Source organism: Chaetodon auriga, chromosome 3 (genome assembly GCF_051107435.1).
Source record: "Chaetodon auriga isolate fChaAug3 chromosome 3, fChaAug3.hap1, whole genome shotgun sequence".
Classification (NCBI taxonomy): Eukaryota; Metazoa; Chordata; class Actinopteri; order Chaetodontiformes; family Chaetodontidae; genus Chaetodon; species Chaetodon auriga.
The window spans coordinates 18,677,214-18,702,349 of NC_135076.1; the positions used below are offsets into that span (position 1 = coordinate 18,677,214).

General features: G+C 43.9%; 1 protein-coding gene across 1 annotated transcript in view; it reads right to left on the reverse strand.

Moving 5' to 3' along the window:
- Positions 1-25,136, reverse strand: part of xpr1a (xenotropic and polytropic retrovirus receptor 1a) — a 65,021-nt gene that overhangs the window by 5,698 nt on the left and 34,187 nt on the right. Inside the window, exons 3-11 of the mRNA XM_076725961.1 lie at positions 14,570-14,671; positions 10,582-10,802; positions 10,348-10,497; positions 10,139-10,222; positions 9,275-9,356; positions 8,896-9,083; positions 8,369-8,548; positions 6,258-6,426; positions 5,382-5,582 (exon numbers count right to left, since the gene is read on the reverse strand). Of these exons, the coding sequence (XP_076582076.1) occupies positions 5,382-5,582; positions 6,258-6,426; positions 8,369-8,548; positions 8,896-9,083; positions 9,275-9,356; positions 10,139-10,222; positions 10,348-10,497; positions 10,582-10,802; positions 14,570-14,671 (1,377 nt within the window). The remainder of the gene's footprint in view (positions 1-5,381; positions 5,583-6,257; positions 6,427-8,368; positions 8,549-8,895; positions 9,084-9,274; positions 9,357-10,138; positions 10,223-10,347; positions 10,498-10,581; positions 10,803-14,569; positions 14,672-25,136) is intronic.

Here is a 25,136-nt window from a genome sequence, read left to right on the forward strand (position 1 = left end):
GAGTTAAGCTGCTGAGAGGTGAGAGACCCGAACTGGGCGATGATTAAACATTCTGTGTTACACAGTAAGGGTTTCTGTACTTCTACTACCTCTGTCTGCTGTGCAGGTCTTTCAGGCTAACCTCATGAATTCTCAGTATTCAACAAAGAGACATTTACAGCGTGTGTGTGTGTGTGTGTGTGTGTGTGTGTGTGTGTGTGTGTGTGTATGTGTGTGTGTTCCTCTGAGGCAATGCTAATATTAACTCTGCACCTATTGTACTTTATGTGCACAAGTACAGTGTACATGCATGTACTTATCCAAATACTGTGTGTTTATCCTAACTTGTGTCAAGCACCAACGAAGGAGAGACTCAGGTAACAAGCAGAAGCATTTACACGTGCATCAGTATATTGTTTAATTAAGGTTTTAACTGTGTAAAACATACTGTATGATACACCAGAGGTTTGTTTTGCTCTTACTGTCCCAGTGCATGTTGCATTCTTTTGTATCAAACTGCATGTCCTGCCATCCAAACAAAGACTTTACTGTACCGTTCTGTCTGTAATGACAATAATAGTGATAATTTGTTGAGCTGCCAGCAGATGATGAGCACTGAACAAGCTCTGAGTTTGCTGACAGTAGTTTGATGGGCTCAGCAGCGTCTGTGTGTCTCCGCAGCATCACTGTGGGTGTGATTTGCTTCTTCCTCAGTGGGCTCCGATATATAAATCAGCACCCAGTGGTCTAACGGTGACTCACACAGACACAGGCAGCAGCCACCAGACAGAGACCGGGCTCGCTCCCATTTGTCATAGTCACTCCTGCTAGCAGCCAACGAGACGCCGGGGAGCGGCGCGGAGGACATTTCGACCGGAGAATTACTGCTGTGCTGCTCTGTTAACTGCTTGGTCCATTGTGCCATTTGCTTCTTCCAGTCCCTACGGCCACGCTGAGATTTCCCAGCCGTAGATTAAACACAGTCCTGGACAATAGACTCTTTTCACTGGAGAATATCCACTGATGTGATTTCCTCAGCTTGTAAGTGTTGAAGTATTTAACCCTTCAGTTTCTGTTAGCGCTGAGGTTCTTTCCACCAGGCTTCTTGGTCACCGACCATTAAACGGTTAAGCAGGGTGAGATGGACATTGATTGGATGCTCAGTAGGAACTCGCTGGGGTCAGTGGCTCCTGTCACACACACTCAATTGCCAGTAGACTGCCACACACACATGCGTGCACACGGCTGCCATTGTTGTCCACAGGCACGCATGAGTTTAAACACTATTAAAGACAGAGCGCTTCAGCAGGCTCATTTATGCAACAGGCTCACGGATGGAAACAAGTTCACAACAAGAACAATCAGCTGCGACCATTAGGAGTGGCTGTTCATCTGTTACCGCGGCAACCCAATGCCTCAACAAGGCAATTGTAATCTTGCAACTGGAGACTACTCAACAACGCTGAAACGAGCCATTTCTGACAAGTTTGTGTAGAATAAGAAAGACAAATGTTCTGGCTTAAGCTCACATTGACAGATGAAGCTCCTCTATGGGCTGTCTGCCTCCACATGTAAATATATCAGCTGTAACAGGAGGAACAGCAGGGGTGAATTAGAGTTCAGGCAGGCAGAGAGAGAGAGATTTGACTCAGGGACTCGTCTTTTATCTTCATTGGTTAACGTGAGTTTCACTGTGTGTGTGTGTGTGTGTGTGTGTGTGTGTGTGTGTGTGAGTGTGTGTGTGTGTGTGTGTGTGTGTGTGCTGCAATTCCTGCCTTTATAATGAACGAGGGGTCAGTACATGAAATGAAGTCATAAAAGCTGTCAGCTCTGGGCTCATCTCTATTCCAGCAGAGTCCGGCAGACATGTGTTCAGCCAGAGGCTGGTAATTACCTCTCCTCTCCTCCCCTCTGTCATCCTCTCTCTTCTCTCCTCTTCCCTTCTCTCCTCTTCCCCTCCTCTCCTCTCGTCTCCTCTGCTCTTCCATTTCCCACCATTATTCGTGTTTTGATACCTATTAAACTTGTTATTCGTCATCCCTTTCATGTCGATCTTTCCCGTCGTGCTCCGGTGCTCTCTTGTTCTCTCTGTTACTTCTTTCCTCTCTCCATCTAACCTTTCATTTTTACCTCCCCCTCTGTGCTCCATCAGGTCTAAATTTACTGATCCTTCTCTGCAGCTTGACTCGATTCCTGCCTCTCACCACCACGGTCAGCCTCTCGCTGAGACAGCGGGTCCTCTTTGGTCATGACTATTTTAGCTGGTTTTGGGAGTTTTTGATGTTGATGTCACAGATGGAGGGATGCCTTTAAAACAGCTGTGCGTGTTTAATAAGCTACCCTGTGCGTTTTGTTTTATTTCCCCCTACAAACAACTTTTCTCTGTCGGCTTGCACTACTCCTGCCTACCATATAACCTCCTGTGCTCCTGCCTGAGATAACCCCCAAGGTTTATATTAGCATTAGGCCTGTAACTCCCCTGCATGTAAAACAGCAATAAGTCTCAAGCCACTGTACATAAAGCTGAGCCTGTATTGATCCTGTGTAGAGTAATCTGCTTTATTGTCAGCACCACGCTGCATCTTACAGGGTTTGGGAATTCTGCCCAAACCAGGAAATCCTACATCATCTCTCTGGTTGCTGGCCTCTGAGCATCTGCTGAGATTACAGATTCATGACAGTGTCCAATCAGTTCTTCACGGCGCTAAACTGAACGTTTCTCTGAGGGTAGACATCTGCTCCGTTTGCTGCACCGCATCAAACAGGATTCAACCCTCAAATCCCACATCGACACAACACAGCCAAAAAAAAAAAAAGTGTGGAAGTGCATCACAGTTTGCAACATGCACACCAGAGAGGAAACTGTACCTCTTAATATTACAGACTTAGATTTGCAAACGGAAGAACTAGACACCGAATACCGCCCAGTCCTCTACAGTGATTCATCTGTTGCATTCATGGTTTAAGTATTTGGCTTTCCCAGAGCTAAACGTGTCCAGTTCCAGGAACGAGTGAGGCGGCGAGGCGGTGAGGTCACACAGAAGCCGTGAGCAGGTTAGCAGTGAAGGTGACACATCCACTGGGAGCTCTGCCAGATACCGACTGACACTCCAGCCACCTTTTACAGCTGGACCCAGCGGTGTGAACATGACACCACCCTGCTGTCTCTTCAGGCAGATGCTGGGTAATGCAAGCATCATCTGTCATGCCATCAGTGGTACTCATCGTTTCCATATTTGGATGCAGGATTCTGACATTGGTGCCCACATTTCTTCATGAAAGGCTTTAAAATTTAACAGAACAATCATTTCTACAGAGGATGCACTACAGGCAATTTCCTCAACAATCCACTCACTGTCCATACGTGTATGTGTGTCGGCCTTTCCACCCTGCTCCTCCCCTTAACCAGTGATTGGTCTCGGCCTCCATTATCATGCTGGATGAAAGACAGCTTCATACAGAATAACACATGAAGAGAGGCCATTAGTCTACAGTCTTCAGACCAGAGGAGGAAGGAGGATATGGTTTAATGGATGCCTTTCCTACCGAGCCGTGGAAGAAAAAAAGGTCCGTCCGACCGTCTTCCTGCTTCATTCAATATCAGATCACTGGCGGTCAGCTTAGGAAGCAAGCGTATTGATTTGAATTTATATCAGAAAAGAATAAAGTCAAGCTGGGAAATAACATTTAGCGCTTTGAAAGGTTGAGGAGGAAGTTTCACAGCTGGCATTTGCTGGAAAATAAATAAATAAACTGGCATCTGAGAAGAGTTTAAATATATGAGCGGCAGAAAAAAACTGCTTTGAAATTATCCCTGTGGACAAATAGCATCTGTGACGGACAACTGACACACAAAGGAAGCGTGCTGAAGGGAAGCTTTAATTTCCCCGGCACTGTGTCTTTGAACATGAACTCCTTTGTGATATGGCTTCTGAATCAGAATAATTGCAGGCTAATTGAGAAACTGTCAGAGGGAGAGTGACTTGACTTTTAATGATAATCACGCTCTCTTTTCCTCTGTTTCTCTGCTTCCAATCTTGTTTCTGATGGATCTCAAATGGAGTTTTTCTGTGTTGCTTCTTCTTCTCTGCTCTGTCTTTTCTCTCCTGCTCTCAGAGTGAAGGCCATGTTGTGAGAGCAGAACCTTGTTTATCCATGACTGTGTTTGACAATCCTCTCCCATTTCCATTATAAAGCTGCCGAAACCAAGGCCAACATCTACCGTTTGCACTCAAGGTCACCTTTGGTTTCTGAGCGCACACGACTCAATACAAAGGCTCAATAGCCTGTGTGCTGTTGTCATGCTCGGTGACAGCCACAGACAAATATTGTTGCTTTGGTTTGCAGACTTTAAGCTTTAGACACACTGACTTCTGTCTCCTCTGAGCTCCTCTGTGATTACAGCACTGCAACTGACAGAAGACGCACTTTCACATGCTGACTCAGCTCATGTGCATGACACATAAAACAGATATTTGAGTGCACATGTACTCACCAGTCACTTTATTAGATACAGCTGTTCAACTGCAAATATCTAATCAGTGAATCACATGGCAGCAACTGGCATCTGCTGAAGAAAGATGACTTAATTGACCTTGAATATGGCTTGGCGTGTTGGTGCCAGACAGGCTGGTTTGAGTATTTCAGAAACTGCTTTCACACATAATCTCCAGGGTTTACACAGAATGGTCAGATAATGGCCAGACTGGTTGAAGCAGATAGACAGGCAGCAGTCAGTCAAACAACCACTCGAGATATGCAGAAATGCATCTCACGTCAAACCTTAAAGCAGATGGGCTACAGCAGCAGGAGACCACGCCAGGGGTCACCCCTGTCAGCTCAGAACAGGAAAATGACATTTGGCACAGGCTCGCTAAAATCGGACAATAGAAGATTGGAAAACCATCAGCTGGTCTGATGAGTCTCGATTTCTGTTGCCACATCCAGATGGTAGGGTCACAATTTGGCATAAACAACAGAAAAGCGTGGATCCGACCTGCCTTGTATCAGCGGTTCAGGCTGGTGGTGCTGGTGTAACAGTGTTGGGAATATTTTCTTGGCACACTTTGGACCCCTCAGTACCAACTGAGCTCCGTTTAAATGCCACAGTCTGCCCAAGTATTGCTGCTGACCGTGTCCATCCCTTTATGACCACAGTGTACTCATATTCTAATGGCTACTTGCAGCAGGCTAAGGCATCATGTCATCAGCTCAAATCATCTCAAACTGGTTTTTTGAACATGACAATGAGCTCACTGTTGTGTACAAGGGGACTCCACAGTCACCAGATCTAAATCCAATAGAGCACCTTACGGACGGATCTCTGAGGCCGGGGCTCCAACCCTGTACTACCAAGGTGTACCTAATAAAGTAGCAGGTGAGTGTCCCTGTGTGTGTCCTACCTCTGTGTGTGGCGTAGAGCGCGGCGAAGGTGACGACGAAGAAGGTGGTCGAGTATTTCCCAGCGTTCACCAGGTGAGGGAAGGCCCTCTTGGTGTCTCGGTAACGCCTCAGGCACTGGATGAAGCGGAGCCAGGCGGGCAGACACTGGATGATGGCGCGCAGGCCGTACGAGTAGCTGTGGCATACGTAGTCACCGGGATCTGGAGCAGAATAGCACAGTGCATGATTAGTTTGTAATCTCTCGTTCTCCTTTTCAGCTTCTCTCCCATAACACCCTCCTCACACATCCCCCTTCACAGAGGAGCTCATCATTATGGGAGTCACACGGTGACCTCTGTGCGGCCAAACATTTCCATTCCATTAGCTCAACGTTAATTGGCTGCGTGGAGGCCGAGGTGTCACTGCTGGTGGAGCCGACGGACGGCAATTAAAACCTCATTGGCATCGCATTTCCTGAGAGCAACGCTCAACCGTCTGGCACGCTTTCAACTTTCAGTCCGTCACATTTACAACCAAAAGATTTGTGTCTTCATCTTATATGTCTCAATCATGTTATGATATGACTCAGCAGGTGAAAAATAAGCAGTGTAATGTAATGTGTTACTGTCTGTTTTGGTGCACCAGCCTCATATATGTAGAACTACTTAGTATATTTTCCTTGAAAAAACCTACATTTCCCACAGATTTCCCAGTGAAGAAGAAACAAAACACAACATTAACTCAGGTCTATAAATATTATTTGGTTGACCTGCATCATTGTCGACTGCGGCTGCTGTTGATCGAATTTCTGCCTATTCTTAAGAGATGTTGAGATGATGTAAAGGCATCAGCAGTATGTAAGATAAAGCCACTGTGAACATGGATTATTGCCCCACCTTTGAACTTGGGCAGCAGGCCCTTGCTGTTGCTCCACTGTAGCTCAAAGATGTAGAAGCAGATGAGATACTCCAGGTCCATCAGCACAAACACCAGAGAGTTGAGCTGATCCGCCAGCCAGAAGTCTGCGAACTCCACCCGGTGAAACGGCGCAGTGAAAACGCGAAACTGGAAACAGACATGAGCGCAAAGAAGGCGAAACAGACGAGTGTTTAAAAGTTGAGAATCTGTAAAGGCGTTTTAAAAAAGCACGGCAAACATATCCTCCATTTCTAGAAAAACGTACTTCAGAAAACAGCTCGGCTGACCTCACCGCTCCAAACCTCGGATTCTACAGGGATTCTGATTGTGTGTATGTGCTTTCAACACTGGGACCGAATGAGTCAACAATCAATTAGCGTGTAATTGTCACAGTGCTTCAGCAGAGAAGTGCAAAGCAGGGAACAACCTCTATTAATAATCTGCAACACACAAAGGGGACAGAGCATCCAGACTACCTTATCAGCACGCAACAGGACACCCTAATGAGTCACGCTTTGTGTCTGTGTGCGCGCGTGTGTTGGATATTTGTGTGTCACTACTTGACGCTGCACAACACAAACGCATGAAGCAACCTGGCAGTGTTTTGTGGTATGCTTTGGCTTCTATGGGCATGTTATTCGGGATAAGACGTTTGGCAGGAGTTCAGTTATTGACCACGCTTTGTAAAACGATACAACCCTGCTCCACTCTTTCCATTTACCCCCTCAGGCCACAGCTGACATTCAGCAGCGACCGTGCGCCTCGCTCCATGTACGCTTTCCGACACAAACCCCACTCACACTCTCCCCCCGCCGCAAAATGTCAAAGTATATTGATCTTTTCTTTTCTCCAAATATCAGCTCATTGCATATTTCTCTTAAGCTGTCAATCAGGAGCTGTATCGATCGATTGGCCACCTCGCTCATATCTGCTCAGTCTGTGTGGATGTCTCAAGGCTAAGCCTGCTGCAGAGATGTGGTGAGCTTTTCATTTCTCGAGCAAACACTAGTAATCCAGGTGCTACCTCCACAGTTTGTCTGAAAATGAAATCTTTGTCCTCTGTCTGGTGTTTATTGTCAGACAGGCGTGGGAACATTTTATAGCACTGTTAATAAAAAACAACAGATTGTTTGTTCCAGTAAATTTCTCCTTGAATATCCTTAATCACGCATTGTTAATTCCACGAGGTTACATGCATGACAATCATGAAACACAGCTCATATCAGCGGGGGGCGGGGGGGGGGGGGGGGGGGGGCTGTTGAGGACTGCCGGGAAATGTGAAGGAAAGGACAAGAATATGAGGAGGGGGTCTGCTGCTGCTGCTGCTGCTGGGGGAGAAGCAGGCAGGGAGTGAGGAAGGCTGGAGAAGGAGGAAGAGGAAGAAGAGGAGGAGGGACAGAGGAGCTCAGGGCATCAGCATACTGATAGATCTATGCCTATAATGATTGCACAGTCACAACCTCCACCTCCCCCGGGATGAAGCTGCATTCTATTATCCCTCAAACCCTCTGCCCTACACTCCCCTACACACACGCACACACACACACACACACACACACCGCACCCTCTCTCTCCTGCAGGCCTGCAGTACGACTTAGACAAAGAACAGAGTAACATAGGAGGGTTTTGTAAACATGAGACTTGAGATAGATATCTGAATTTTACATTCATTCACTGTGTGAGATAGAGACGCACACGCACGCACGCACACACACACACACACACACACACACACACACACACACACACGGGGCATATTTAAATTGTGTCAGTAGCACAGTATGGTAGCAAAGAGCTGTAAAAAAAAGACAGACAGCTCACATAAACATGTTTCTAAGTGCTTTCTTTGGTCTCAGTGACCAGTTATCCTACATATTTAGGACTGGCTCACACCTGCAGACATTTGTCTTTGTCTATCCATGAACCTTGACTGTGGCTCATTTATCCAGTTCTGTGGTCAGTGACATTTTCAGATGCTCTCAGTGAGTTTAACCGTTGGCACCAAAGATCAAATGTCACCGCTATTCTTTCAAGCTAAAGCTGCTGACGTGTAAAAGAAATGCTCCAGTAACTAAGTGAGCAGACTGACCAGCAGCTTGAGGAGCCAGAAACGTGATTTGTAGTAGCAGGTCTTGAAGGGGTTGATGAGGAAGAGCAACATGAAGCCATAAAGGATGAGCGGGTTGATCTGCATGGGGAGGTAGGTGTACTCTGAGTAGAGACAGGAGAGGATGCTGAGACACCACAACACACCCAGGAAACCAGCAATCTGCAACACACATAGGAGAAACAGAAGAGGCTGGCATTAGGAGAAAGCACTTTTGACACATGGCCACAATTAACAAGGTAGTATGAATAATTCAGTGCAAATGATGTTGTGTTTTGTATAAATAAAGCCCCGTGGACATTAGGTATGTATTGTCTCTGCTGAAGGAAATCTTCATATTTTACATGCTAATGTACTTTCTTGAATCTGGATTACCCTACTGATTAAACAACCCCATTCATTCCTGATGCATATTGTAAAAATGCATGATTACTCAGATCAGTCTGAAAACAAAGTTGGCTTTCTTAATTGAAAAGTTTCATTTTCATGATTCGTTTCTCCATTCTGACCTCAAACAGGTGTTGGTGTGACAGGTTGTTTCGGGGATTGATCTCGAAGATGAGGACGTGGTTGACTCCGGCCTGTCTCCATCCGTACGTGTTGATGCCCAACAGGAAGAGGAACTGGATCAACAGGAAACCGCCCCGATAGATCCGCACCAGGGGCCACACGTTCTCGAAGCGAACGAACACAGCACCTGATAAAACCACAGTGGAGACTCAGCTTTTCAAAGATAACAAATATGAGAGAAAACAACAGTAAAACCTGCCAATCATGCTCCCTATTAATCTTAAACAAGCTGCCGGAACTACCGGTGACACATTACAAATTGTCTGGGGCTCAACAGGATATGAAAAATGTATGAATCTAGATGTTTCTGTGACTTACCAGTGAGAATGAAGGAGATGGCGAGAATGATAAAGAAGCCGCAGTAGAGACCGACACGAAAGGTCGTCCAGGCCAAAGCAGGCTGAACCAGAGGAGAGAGGAAAACAGAAAAAACATTCAGAATGTTAATAAGATTAATTAACAAGACGCCTAATCAGTGTACGTATTTACCAGAACACAGACACTGTATGGACAATAGATCATTTTAGAAATCCAAACTTATTGAATGTGTCTCCATATGAAGCCACTCAGACGGCTTTTATCTGCATGAATATATGTGTTGTACACATGCCTGCAGGAGAAATGGAGGGATCAATAGTTACATCGCACAATTCAAGCCAGACATGACAGTAATTAATGCAGTAATAACGGTAGATATAACATAGGGGGGTAAAGTGCCACAAGCCTCGATTGTTTCTGAAAGATATCCTGTCTGTTCAACGGTGGAAAGGCACTTATAAAATCAATACTGGAGGCTTTCATGGTTTCTCTTTCTTTGTCTCTTCCCATCTTCCCCCCTCTCTCTGTTTCTCTCATAACAAACCTCTCACCTTTTGTTTTCAATCATCATACATAATAAATCCAACGTTACAGTAACACAAATGCAAAGATTATAGATCGCAAGGATATGCTCGGGGGAGGGCACCAAATCTGTATCCAGTGAGAGGGTCCAGCAGAAAACGTGGGAAAAAAGAGCACGGCTGTGTGCACCTCACTGCTGTTACACAGGTTGTTTTGTTTCAGCTCATATGAAACCATATTTTTGGCTGAATAGTGGCATACATTTAACAGAAAAAGACAATTAAATCGTTAATTGCAGTTATTTGTATGACAATTAATCGTCAACACAGCTCTACTTCTGACCTGAGCTGCCCCCAGTGGAGGAACTCTCAACCTCTTCATGGCCCTCTGACGATCTCCTCCCTCCAGCTCGGAGGTGACGAGTGTCTGCACACACACACACACACACACACACACACACACAAACAAACAACAATGCATGTTTTGCTTTCCACCAACATCTCTGTATCATAGTGCGCATCTGCGTGTCTGTGTATGAGTGAGCGGCTCACCTCTGTCTCGGAGATGAGCTGTGTGATCTTCTTGCAGGTGTAGAAAGGTGCCACCTCCACGTGAGCCACACGCCAGTCGGCCCCGCGAGGAGTATCCAGGATCTTGTCATGTTTCTTCAGGATTTTACGGAAACCAGTGAAGTTCAGGTTCTGTGGAGAGCGAAACAACAGTTATAACACATCCATACTTGACTGCAGATGTGCTTGAGTGTGCCTCAGTGTGCGAGCTGACACCTGGTAGTTCTGGAGCAGGATGAGGCTGAGGTAGAACTCGCTGAAGGCGAGCTTCAGGTCCTTGATGTTGTGGTGTTTGCAGCGCTCCTCCTGCGACAGGTGGAACATGGTCTTGCGTTTCCGCAGGCCGGGCGGAGCATTGCTCTCGCGCTGAGCGTCCAGTGAAGACTGCAGCTCATTCTGCAGCGTAGCAAAACGCCTCTGAGCTTCAGCAAGCTTTTCTACGGTTGGGAAAAGGAAAACGATTATTACACTGCACCACATTGATGCTTTTATTCACACAGCTGTGCAGAGCAATGGAAGCCTTCTACTTTTAACCACTGTACATCTTACTGCCTATTCTTACTCTGTGGTTATATTTAACGTAGTCTGACCCCGTGACTTGAGTCCTGTTCTTCTATGTATTCATTCAATTTTGCTTGAAAAACTACCTTTAAAAGACATAAAATAGCCATTTCAGCTTGGCACCAGTGATCTTGGTAGAGGACAAGGAGAAAGTGGCCAAAAAAAAACCTTTCATACACCCTGTCTCCTCTGCTGTCCTGCTGTCTGATCCAGGAAGCAGAAGCATGGAGACTATTAGGCAGAGCTGACATGTAAATGCTGCAGAGGGAGGAACCATTATCTGGGTCAGAGATAGGTTAATATACTCAGAGAGGGAGAGGGAATCACACAGGGCCGGGCAGGAACCTGAATTTCATTAACTTCTCTTGCACTTCTACCTACTTTCCTGACAAAAATTAAAAAAAAGCCTCCCTTCTTCTACTGCTTTTTCTTGGATGTTCAGTCACTGCACAGTGAAGCCCATATCAACTTTTTGTCCCTTACTACAACCCAGATACCAGAAAAGACTGCATAAAACATCATGATACTATCACCTGTTACCAAAGAACCTGTTTACCTGTGGAATGTTCCAAACAGGTGTTTTTGGAACGTTCCACAACTTTCCCAGTCTTTCGTCACTCCTGTCCAAATTTATATAAAACTAGTTGCTGGTATGAAATTCAGAATAAGCAATAAGAAATAATGAAACATTAAATATATTGTCTTTGTACTCTTGTTTACACAGTGCCCCGACTTGTTGGGAACCACAGCAGTGTCTCCTCCACCCACTCCCCTCTTCCTTCTATTCTTATGAATGACCGGCTAAAAATAGAAATACAGACTTTGGCAGTTTGACTTGTTCAGACCATCAGTCCAACAACAAACCTCACAGTCACACAGACTAAGACCAGTAGTATTTTCCAGTGGTGTCCAGGCTGGCTGTCAGATTTAATGCACCTTCTCTCTCTCTTCATCCTGATACACCGCTGCTTTTAACAGTGTCATGATTTATTGATGGATGTGTATTTTTAGGTTATATTCATCCTCGTTAGCTAGAATTAGCATAACACCGGCGCGCTTACTTCTTGTTTTGAGAAACTAGCAAGTCATGCCTGCTCTCGCTATGACTCGCAAGTCCTTCCAGCTGGTTTGGAAACCATTAAATGAACAGACGTGAAGTCACAATAAGAACAGTGCAAAAACGAGATACAAAAGTGTTTTTGTTTGAAGCCGACTGAGGCTGCAGCAGCTGTTCCTCTGTCCTACACTGCAGCAGTGACGAAGTGGACGGCTCACTGGTGACTTTCACGCTTTGCTGCTTGGACACACACGCACACGCACACGCACGCACGCACACACACACACAGGACCTTCCTCACAGGAATTCCACAACTTTTCGTTGACATCTATATTCACATAACAATGCAACAGCAGGAGTCATGAGAAAGGCATGATCTGCCTGCCACAAGCAGGCTCAGGTTCAGTCTGAGCTCTGGGATCGTAGGGGCACTTCACAACAGAGGACATGTCAGTGAAGCTTAAAACAGACAGGTGTTGGCGGTATAGATTTCCACTGATTTAGTGGAGAAGTTTACAGAGTCTGATGTTCTTCCTCAGCTTTCAGGAACAAACACGGTGAAAGGATATTCTATTAAAACAGCACTCTGCAAAAATGTCTTTAACCCATCAAGATGAAAGTGCTGTCCAGCAGGCTGGGTTTCAGCACAGCGCAGCAGAATGGCTTCCAGAGGTCAAGGACCCCTTTCACAGGCAGATACAGAGGGAAAGAGCTATGTGGAGGCAGGTGTTTTATGTAAATCCACCGCTCTCTCATAACCTCGCCAGCCTTTTTCAAACTACTACACACACCCACTTACACACACACACACACAGTAGCTGGCATCAGATAAAGCTGCCTGTCGGACACCGCTCGGCAATTTCTTGCTTCACCCTGCTGTGTGTGGAGGATAAACAAGATGTCTGGGAGGAGGAAGGAGACGCTGATGTTTTCATACACAACATTTGGCTAACCTCACACCTCAGGTCTGCCGAGGAGGCGGTGACTCACTGACTGTAATACTGATGTGATGCGACTCTGCTGTCAACAGACTTACACATGTCACATGAAGCACGGAAAACACGAGGGGAGACAACTTAGTGTTTTAATATATTCCTGTATATATGAATTTGTTATATTCACACACACACACACACACACACACACCCCCAAACAAACAACGATTTTATACAGATGTTTTGCTTTCCATCAACATCTTTGCATCATAGTGTGTATCTGTGTGTTTGTGTAGGCGTGAGCGGGCATGTCTGTCTTAGAGATGAGCTGTACAGGATATCAAAAGCCTCACAACTCTGACCCTCATCGACACATGTATGATATGAATGTGAGCAGATACAGATCTTGTATTTGTCAACAACTATAACTTCTCCTGTGGGCACGTATAAAGTGAGGACAATACAGTAAAACACAGTTAATAATAAAAAAAATGTCTTGGGCAATGTATAATTACTGGGAAATACAGCACATTAACAAACACTTAAAATGTGCTTATAGTTGTTTACATCTACACTTTAGTGTGTTATATTCTAACCCATTTATGAAATGTTTGTAGACTACTTATTAGTCTTATATAGGTGGACTGCGTTACCCACATACTGTTCTGGCTGAAGCAAAGAAACTGCGTTATCATTATCTGGAGCAGATAATGGATCAGGATAATAAAAGACAGTAAACAACACATGGCCTCCACAGCAGCTAACAGTAAGCAACTGGCATACTGATGTCAGTAATCTGGACCTAAACTGTCGTTAGAGGAAAAACAAACTCAAGAGGTTCAAAGTTTGTTCCGTACCTCAGTAAATGCACCTTCTGCTAACGAGCTCTGCAATGATTTTTATCTTGTTTGTTCGCTGCTCTCGACATCCATCTGCCAGTTATTTCCCATCATCATGAGCTGGAACGATCTTGCCAGTCAACCTTGGCCCTCGGCTGACCTGCAGTTTCACAAACAGCCTCTAGAGGAAGCACTGCCCGTCCTTGGACACCTCCCGCTTCCCCCTGAGCTGAAGTTCAAAACCAGGAGGCAACCTTCTGGTACCAGAATACCAGAATATATTATGGCTTCCATCTCATGTTACATGGCACACACATACTCCCCCTCGCTCCCTGAAATATACACAGGCAGGCCTGCTCGCCTAAACATGACGACCACTGGCCACTTCAATCAAATGACCAAGATCAGACGCAATGTCATTCGGCACTGAAATGAGCAGCTTAGAACAGAGTAAATAAACTCTAATATCTCAAATGATGACAGATGATACCTACAGCTGTCTTTATATCATGCTTTATACAAGATATTATTATACACCACCACATTATTAAGGCAATAAGAAGTTAATTTGAGAGCAGGAAGGAAACATTATTGCAGAGCAGAATCATTCATGAAGAACTGTATAAATTACATTATGGTGATATTGCTTCATATTGGTCCAGATGACTCATTTACACAGTCAGTTCAATACTTCCTCTGACTAACAGTCCAACGATCACACAGCTGAGCTGAAACTGCCTTCATTATCTGACTTTGATGTCTTGCACTCAGCATTAATAGTTACCTCAAGTGTAACTGAAGTAAGTAAATACCTGAATAGAATGTGTTGATTTTCAGGAGCTCCTTCTCGCAGGTCTGGAAAAACCTTTCCTCAAACTTAGCGTAGTATCTCTTCACAGTGTCTTCATCAGTGACTGGAGGAAGAACAAGAAGAAGAAAAAAACAGTGATTAACTGCTTGGTGCAGGACACAAATATGGAAGTACATAAAGTACTGTTGCACTTTTATAACCTTTGTCCAAGGAGGGGCAAAGTTTACAGTTTGCACAGTTTATGGATTTAAACAAGAACAGTCAAAACACAGCTGTGCACGTTCTGCAGGGCCGAAGCAAAAGCGACGATGCTGTAGCCACCAAAATCACCTCCATGTACCCACAGGTCTCTCCACGCTGGCATGTTATTGTACACCATGCTGAGTTATAATAGACGAGACAGCAGCTAATACAGAAAAGGTGAGAACTGCAGTAGCTATAAAGTTAATAGATGAACAATTAATACTTTCATCTGTAAAAACAGTTGCAGCTTTTCTTTGTTTTCTTTGGTAAGTGCGTACTTTTTGTGAGACTTCTGAAGTCTCATAAGTCTAAGCCTTTGTCTCACTGTAAAATAGCCGAAATAACTGTTTGCATGATGTTAGTAACTCAGTTGGGAGCTGAATGGAAAAAGCCATCAGTGTGACTGAGAGAGAACAAAGTAGGATAGTGAACATAGTTGCTTATTTTGGTGCATATGTTTTCATGACCTGTGACGAATCCAAACCAACTCAGACAACATCCCAAAAAAGTATTCCTGAACGTTGGTTCCTGCAGGTTCGTCCTGACCAAGCCAAACATAAATCCATTCAGTGTTACAATTAGATCAGCGACTTCCTTCCGTCTCTCCTCAGTCTGACAAAACCCTGCACGTCTTTTTCTGGAGCAGCTAATTCAATCAGCATCGATGCTCTGTCTCAAATAATCCTCCATCTCATTCACAGCAGGCTACCTGACACCTGACACAGTTTAAAAGGTGGCCATTGGCCAGTTTCCCGCCAAGTCCACACACAGTGCACACACACACACACACACACACACACACACACACACACACACACACACACACACACGAGTTAGCTGTATCAATGTTAAACGTACATTATGCCAAAGCAACAACAAAACAATGTAACAACCAGGTCTGAGAGTTTCCTACAAGATCACATATATTCATGAAATGTCAAATATCATTCATCTGTGTACGCCTCACATACTCTATCCAGGAATAGTTTGACCTTCTCATCACTCAGAGCTGGTGTGTCACCAGTAACTCAATGTCGAATGATGAAAAGATGTTCCAAGGAGAATAAAGAGAGATGTGGGTTTTTTTGGACGAAGTGGAAATAATGTCAGATCAAATTGTGATAACACTTTGTAAACATTTGCTATTACATAAAGTGAGCCACGGCTGCAACTGGTAGCTGGAGAGCCTTTGTATCCAGCACAGTAATAAGGAAAAGATGCCCCAGGCAGCAGCCTGTCAATATCACTGCTTACTCACGCATACCCACATTTGCAGCAGAGGGTGTACAACTCCATGATGAAAAGGTGGTAAAATGTTCAACTCTGAGCAGTTTTAAAGTCCAACAGCTTTACAAGGAAAACAAATGAGAAACTGCCTCCGCAGCCATGAAGATAATCAATCATAAATTAATTAAACCACCTTCTGTTGACGCAAACACTGTATATCTCAAAGTAGAAGGACAAATCCCAAGGAAAACCTCCTACAGCAGATATATGAGACCTGCTGCAAAATAACCTTCACTATAAGTTCACTCTGTATGAGTGTATCGAAACAATGCTCATTAAACAGCCGAAACAAGATCATTACAGTAATGACATGTAAAATGGGGCTGCACTGTGGTAGTAGTTACAAACAAGAACAAACAGGGACTTTTTATACAGATCAAGAGGCACTGATGGAGGTACAGATTCAGTGGAAAGGACAGACAAGAGTCATATATACTACACACCTGTGCCTGGTTGAATAGGTCACTTGCATGTCAAACCAACTTAATAAAGAGAGTGAGAGAAGAAGAGCACAAGAATGGAGGAGGAGGAAGAGGAGGAGGAGGAGGAGGAGAGGAGAAGTGAAAGAAATGTAGACTGATAGTAAAGAAGGAGAGAGAGAGAGAGAGAGAGAGAGAGAGAGAGATTAGGAAGCAGATGGCCTCCAATCTGCCTGACACTTCCACACAATTACACAGTTCAGCTGCAGTCACAACTCCTTCAGCCCCACAGCCATGCAGCTGACAGGACGACCGGCTGGCTGCTGCAGGTGGATGGATGGATGGATGGCTGTCTGGGTGGAGGGATGCATGCTTGAATTGCTGACCGATCGGCTGGCTCGTAAGTTAGTGGAATGACTGAGAAGCTGGCCAGTCGGCGTGCCACGGCAGAATGAATGATGGTGCAATATGCTCCTTTAGTTAGACCTGCAGGCAGGCAGCAAACGCAGCCGTGCTGTAATTCAAAGTAAAAGGTTACACAGCTAATGAAGACTTTGTATGAAAGAGCGCTGAAGGATAGAGACGCAGAGTAACAGGAAGGAGAAGACGGGGAGCAGTCGGTGATCATTTCACATCCGTGGTCTGTTTCCTATACATCAAACATTAGGGGTAAATAAACCCAGTAGGTTAAATAAATTATCATAATTATAATAAATTAAAAACCTCCATCTTAATAAGAAACAGCTTGTTGGCTGCTGATCTAAACCATCTGCTTGGACAAATGAGGACATTTGGGACTTTCCTCCTATGCGCAGCATCTTAAACTGTGGTTTAAACATTTTAACTACTGGAATGATCTGAACCACCTGATGCCACTTAATGAGGGAAAACAGTTTAACACGTCTTTTTGTGTTGAGCCATGAGGAACATGGATCCAAAGCCTCCATAGAGTTCAGAAGAAAGCCAGGAAATATCAACAAGATTAGCTGTAATTTCATCACAGAAAATAACATGTTATCAGGTAACACTTGTGTTTTTTAAAACAGATTTCTAAAATCATTATAGGTTGTCAAACGTCTTTCTCGCTTGGACACTGAGTGACAGAGTGAGTGTGTTGGTGGATGAAAGTGTAGATGTGAGAGCAGGTGTGTTTCCCTCTTTGTTTCCTGCTGACCTTATGTACCACTGAACACACCAGTGGAGGTGTGTGTGTGTGTTTATTTCCACATTTCAGTGCAAGCACACGTCTTTTTGTTCACACGTTTGTGTGCGTGAGGCGTGTGATGTGTAAAAACAAAGGCCACAGCCAGAGCCAGTTCACCCTCACAGACTCTCTGCTAACATCTCCGAATCAAATCTCCTCAACCTACCTTTACCTTCAACCAGCATTAGCACAGATGAGCATCATTTACATCGCATAATTACATTGACTCAAGTCTTAACCTGCCTCCTCTGATGAACTGCACGACCGTGTAAATGCAATGAAACCTAATTACAAAAACATCCTGAATTAATGCAACTACTAAGGCACTCTGAAATGTAATCTATGGTGTCAGTGCTCATGTAAATCTGACAGCTTCTCTTTCGGCTACACAGTATGGGTTCTCATTATCAGCCTGGCGGAAGATAATAGGGGTGGATTTCTGGAGTCCAACAGTGTTCACCAAAGGGACTTCAAGGTAGATAAAAGTTTGGACTTCGTGGACAAGAGCTTAACCACAGTGACAGGATAGACAGGCGTTAGTATTCAAAGTCTGCAAATAAGCTCAAGAATCCACACCCAAATGAGAGAAATCTAATCCAACAATCATTATTTTGTTGATTTTCTGCACAGATACCATAAACCATCCCACAACATCTGCATTGCATTTGTTTTACAATGCCACAAAAACTATAAAATCCCATTTCAATGTGTTATTTCTTTGTGTTGTAGGTCAATCAGTGGCCTCCTCCAGGTCTTGGACTCGAGTCTCCAGAGGGATTGCTGCCTCTGTGCTGCCATACAGACACCAGGACACATAGAGGACTCTTCTTTCTCCTGCAGCTCAACCAGTGGAGGTGTGTGTGTGTGTGTGTGTGTGTGTGTGTGTGTGTGTGTGTGTGTGTGTACATGTCTGTGTGTGTGAGGCTGATGATGATGGAGCTCCTCAGTAGGGAGTAATGGTTCTGTCCCTATAGGGCTGTGTGGTGATATATGTCTCTGCTTTGTGTGTGTGTGTGTGTGTGTGTGTGTGTGTGTGTGTGTGTGTGTGTGTGTGTGTGTCTTGTGTCTTTAAGGTGTGCGTTCCGGACAGTACTTCAGCACTGACAAGTGCCAAAGTGCCAACAATAAACACTAGAGGACCAAATGGGCATTTGTTTACAGTATTTGTGAGGACATTCAGGAACACTGATGTCTATGTAAGTAACCAACAGGAGCAGAGAATTAGAAGCAGCTGAAAGGCTGCATTTTGCTCAAGGCGACATAACTACTATGTGGATGTAGGATCCAATTAATCTAAATATATGGAAAGATCAATATGTGGTTTAATTAGATTTAGGAACATTTAGCAGCTGTAAATTACAATCATACACCATGAAGTAAGCAGCTGTAGCAGTGAGGTCGATATTTTGTTTTCTCACCCCCAAACTCATTCATCAAGTAAAAATATCAAACATTTTCTGGTTACACCTTAAAGACAAAAGACAGAGAAATTCGGGTTTGTTGACTGTTAATCACACAAAATATACCATAACTGTGAGCTGATTAGATGTGATGTGTCTTTAATTTAAATATTTTACAGATTAACTTAAACATTAGTTAATAATTAGCAAATTGATCAATAGTGATCCAATTATTAATATAATATCAGAATCCATTGCAAATGATATGCGATGTGTTCATATCAATAGATTTTGTCTGGCAATCGTTAAAAAAACATTAATTAAATGAAAAACTATGGGCATTTAATCAATTAACAATAATAGAAAACCAAGCATTTTTTAAACAAGCAAATGTTTGGTGTTTTCACACAATAAATGGATTGTTGATGATTAATTTTGTGCCAGCCCATTAATGGGCTCAGCCATAAAAGCCAAGCATTTGTTTCTTTGTTTCAGCATCATCATCAGAAGCAGCTCAATCACTCGACTGTCTAAACAAGCAGGATGCATTGACCTCAACAGTCGTGCATCAAGGGGGCCGAGAGGTTTGGCATTCAAGATAACGAGACATACATGGGTACAACACGCTACGAGGAGAATAGATCCACTGCAGTGTAGTGTGTTAATTCATCGGCTGCACTTTTTCAGACAAAGAATTGTGCTGGTAGCTAGAAAAACAATTCTTGACCTACAGTATTCCCAGGGCGGCTTGTGGAAGGCAGCCCCCCTCTCTGCGCTAACCCCTTCTTCTGTAGATTGTATAAATAAATGATGAGACAGCTTCCCCAGAACGCTACTACTCTAACCCCCGAAACCCTTCACACACACACCCCACCCCCAACTTCTTATATTCCCATACAGACATTCTATGACAAGACCCCATAAAACCAGCACATAAATCCTTCATGGAGACCCTCCGATCTGCTGACAGTGAGGGAGAAGAGCAACCGACACAAACACAAACACATCCTTCTCAGGACTGCTTTTGGTTTTGTGCAAGAAAAGTAAAAAAAAATAAATTACAGTTGTTGTTATAATCCACCTTATTTTACAACGCAGATTCCAAAAAAATAGGGAAGTTGCGTAAAACAAACAAAAACAGAATGCAATCATCTGCAAATAAACGGTGTTTACTGCCAACAGTTTTACAAAGTGTCCCTGAGCTCATGTAGTAATTTCCTTTATACAATCATGTGTTCACAAAGTGGTGAACCTCTCTCCATCCTTGCTTGTGAACGACTGAGCCCTTCCAGGATGCCCCTTTCATACCCAATCATGATACTATCACTGTTACCAATGAACCTGTTTACCTGTGGAATGTTCCAAACAGGTGTTTTTGGAGCATTCCACAACTTTCCAAGTCTTTTGTTGCTCCTGACCCAACATGAAACATGTTGCTGCATCAAAGTCAGAATAAGTAGATATTTACAAAAATGATGATGAATCAATGAAGCTGATGAGGTCAAACATTAAATATATTGTCTTTGTACTGTTTTCAGTTGAGTATATGTCAGAAAGCTTGTATTATTCATCTGCTCCATCACCTGTGTCATGCTGAAAATCTACTGGGAGAGGCAAGGATGTTGAAGAGGCACTGAGAGGAAGAGGAGCTATGGTTTCCTCTGTGTTAGGAGCTCAGATATCATCTGTCATTACACTGGATTATACTATCTCTTCACAGTCGTCTAAAACAAACAGGCTCACAAATTCAGACACACACACACAAAGGCAAGCGCAAATTGTTTGTCCCCTTTTTAAGGTCTATTTATCTCATTTAATGACACCTCACTCTGGGACATACACTATGTTCTGATAGCATTACTGTCGGGGGAGCTGAGGAGGCCATTACATTATGATTGTCGCTGCATTAGCCTCGCTTATCTCTTCCCTCCGAGCACACAGGTGTAAATCACAAATGAAGAGAGGGACAAACTGAGCAATAAAAGAAAATAGGATTGAGTTCACTGGGGGCTAATATTAATCTAAAGAGACAAAAAGAGTGAGTGCATAAAAACAACTTCAACATCCTCTTATGCCAGGCTTTAAGGGAGGAAACACAACACTAAAACCAGCCAGATAACCCCCCACCACTCCTTCATCGCGCCTTTTTTTCTTCCACTTATTCCCATTCGGCCCTCCAGCCACAATTAATTCTACCAATCATCTCTCTCATCGAGGCCAGGGGAGCATTAAGAATGCACACTCACTGGGCTAGAAGACTGCCAGCCAGGGAGGACCGGCGGCAGCATGAGGAACTACTCCAGCTCCAGATCCATTGTGTACTATTTATACAGCCAGACTGCAAGCTAAGCAGCTCCAAAAAATACACTACACCGGCGAAGAGTAGCGAAAATGATACGACGGAGATAATCACATATCAACACATTCTGAGAAGTGTTAATATGTCTGTCTTGGAAGAAGAAAGGAAGAAAGAGAGTGTGTGAGGCTCAAGTGATGAGTATATTACGAGCAGCCAAGTCAATGCTTCATGAAAGGGAAAGAGTAAAAGCAAGAGGCCAGATGGGGTGTGAGATGATCCTGGGACCAGACAGAAAACACCCAACACCCAAAAATGGGATGGATGGGAGAGAGAGGGAGGAATATGGAGGAGACAGGGGATACAGGGAGGGACAGAGACAGCAGGAATGGATGAAAAGAAGATGTAGCATGACCACTCCAAAAGCAGACATACTCTCTCTGTGCAGGTTTAGCAGTTAAACATCTTTAGCAGCTTATTACTGCGTGGAGAATACAGTCCAAATGCTCTTGTGTTAGAAGGGACTACTGTAAATACTACTGCATATGGCAGACTAAATTACTGTAATTTCATGTTTATCAGTTTCTGAATGGAAACAAATGTGCACCAATGGCCATAGAACAATAAAAAAAATTCAGCTTCCTGAAGAGAAGATGCTGGAACATTGTGACTGTAAGTTACCACAATTAAAATAAATAGAGAGGAAACACTGTACAGCAAGAAGCGACTGGACTGGTTTGGTAAAGGTGGAGCACGTACATTACTGAGACAGCTACTTGTTTCCATGCACGGTTCTGTTATAAGTACACTAAAACTGCAGCATGCTTTGAAGATAAAGAAACGTAAAGTGCTGATGTGGTGCTTAAATACTGGGGATCTGTCCAAGGTACTGAAATCACACAACAAATGAGTTGCAATAGGCCTTTTTTGCAGGAGACGTTTGGACATGTCCCTGCAGGAAAACACATCTGCAAATAACATTAACACTGGTTGAATTCCATTTCCATTCAGTTTCAGGGTCCTGGTTTTGTGCACACTGTCACGGCTCAGTGGGACACACAACGGATCCATTCTTAATGTTATTAACACCTGTGCTTTTCCTACTAAGCTGTGAAAAACGTCTGGTGTTGTCAATATGGAGCCTTAAATCTGTTTACAGTCACACTGAGGGGACTTACCTTCCTTATGTTCAAAGGTCTGGACCCAGGCTATTCCTTATGGGTCAAAACACAAGTCCTCAAATCTTAATCATTCAGTTATAGGTTGAAGGTTTAAGGTAAAGGTTAGGCTTAGGTAGTGATTAGGGTTAGGGAAAGTCTCCAGGAAATGAATGCAAGTCAATGCAATGTCCTCTGATTTGACAGAAACACGACTCTGTGTGTGTGTGTGTGTGTGTGTGTGTGTGTGTGTGTGTGTGTGTGTGTGTGTGTGGTGAACATATATTTAGAAAAATGGTTTCAGCTCGTTTAACATGGAACAGAAAATGAGATTTGCCGACATAAATCAAAGCAACTATACGACGTAAGGAGGAATAAAAGACAGAAAGCTTTTCTTTACTGTGCAGTAATTACCTGAGTGAGTCCTTAAACAAGACGCAGATGTTGAGACAGCGGGCTGATGGAAGTGAACTAACAGGCAAAGTTTCCAAGTTTGTCACAACCACATGAAATGGGTGATGTTTGTTGTTACACAGACTTATTTGGAAAAATTGTAGTATTTCCTGTATGCATGCAGCATGCTCGTATTAAGTCCTGATAGTTCCTGTATGAGTAGAATTATAAGCCCCACGCAGATTTTGGGACAGCACACCACAGAAAAAGCATTGTGGTGACCCAGTCTGGAGTTCAGGGGAGGGCTAAACGGCCATGGTCGAACGCACAGAGGAGGTTAAATGAGAATAAGTTAGACGAGGGAAGAAGATGAAGTGGAACTGGACAGAGAGGAGAAATAGGCCACAAATTCTTCCAATCGGACAAACAGAAAGTCCACAGAATGCAGTATTATTGACCAGGGGGCTGATGGGAAAGTTAATTACTCGCGCTCTTTATTCTTCAGAGGGCAGTGCTTCTCCCTCCCTTCTTCCCAGCCTCCTCTTATTTTACTAAGCTGCTGCTGTGAAGCGTTATCTCTGACAGTCAGAGCGAGGCAAAGTTTGGCCCCGATATCTCGCTCTCCTCCCAGCACCACACAGGGCCTTGAAGATGAGGACAGTTTCTCTGAGAGACTCACTGACTCCCTGCATCTCTCTACAGGTAGATAGAGACGGAGGGAAAAGGCAAAACTGATAACAGCGTGAATTAAAAGCTCTCATTGGGTGAAATGCTTGCCTGGACTTTCCAGCTTCAATCACGTCTCTCAAGCTTTGTCAGACATCTGAAGCCCTTTGAGATCCAGACTGTTTAAAAATATATCTGTCTGTCGGTGGAGTTCACTATGGGGATATTATGCACTAAAATAAAGAACACTGTCTCTTCTGACCAAACTTTATTTTGAGTAGCATGTTTCATTCCAGCCCATTTCGATGCTTTTTAATGTGATACATACTGCCAATATCATGTTTCTACACACACTCTGCCACGGCTCCTATAATTCAGACTTTATTCCTGAGGCAGCAGTCCAATAAAGGATGTGGATGAGTATCGATGTCTCAGTATGCAAACTCACGCATGCACAGATCCCTTATAAAACATTAATTGAAGCAAATCTAATCTTAAGAGATCAGGTCTGATTTCATGGATGTTTTTTTCAAACGGAACAGTCTCTGTGGAGCCCGTAAGGTGAGCGGAAGATGACTCCGCTGAGACCCTCCAGGACCGAATTATACATTTTAACTAAAAATGTAGGCAAATGTGGAACATCCTTTCATCCAGATCATGGCTTCGTGGGCACTATTATTTCTGTTGTTGTATGAAAAGAGCATTCAACAGCAGGATAATTCAACTATCTGCATGACTGCGTGTAGACTTTGCTGATCAATGAATAATCTGAATGCATTGGTACTAAATACAGGACATCCATTCATGGCAGAATTAATACGAGACACTGACTTGCTGAATAGTAGTATAAGAGTGACTGGAACACTCCAACGCTCAGACACACAGTTCTAATATAAATGTCAGACAGAGAAAATAGGATGATAGAGAAACACATACACACACGCCAGGCACAGCAGGCCATTCGGGTAGCTCCCACTACAATAAACAACCTTTCCGCCATTATCTGGAACCAATATCTTACTGGTTAAACGCATCCACCTGCACTTCAGCTCCATAGTACACACACATTTACACTGTGTACGTACGAGCCTGGTACGACTGTGACTGGAAAGTATGGCAGGGTGGCAACATATGGTGATTCACTGATTCACTGAGCTGGAAAAACAAAGGTTATATGAAGCAAAGCCTAAGTAAGAAATGAGGGGAGGTGTGTAAGAGGAAGGAGAGTGCAGGAAGGAGATGAGGAGTGCCAGAGAAAGAGGGGCAAGGGGAACGATGGAGACAGGAGGGATGCTGGTGGTTGAGGGAGGGCTGGAGGGCACCAGGTCTCATCTGCATCTGTCCAGCGCCCGAGGGGAGACTGTCTGTTTGTGTGTGTGTGTGTGTGTGTGTGTGTGTGTGTGTGTGTGTGTGTGTGTGTGTGTGTGTGTGTGTTTGTCTAAGCATGTCTTTTCAACTGTATTATTATTGTATGGTTTTATATTGTAAACTAATTTATTCTAG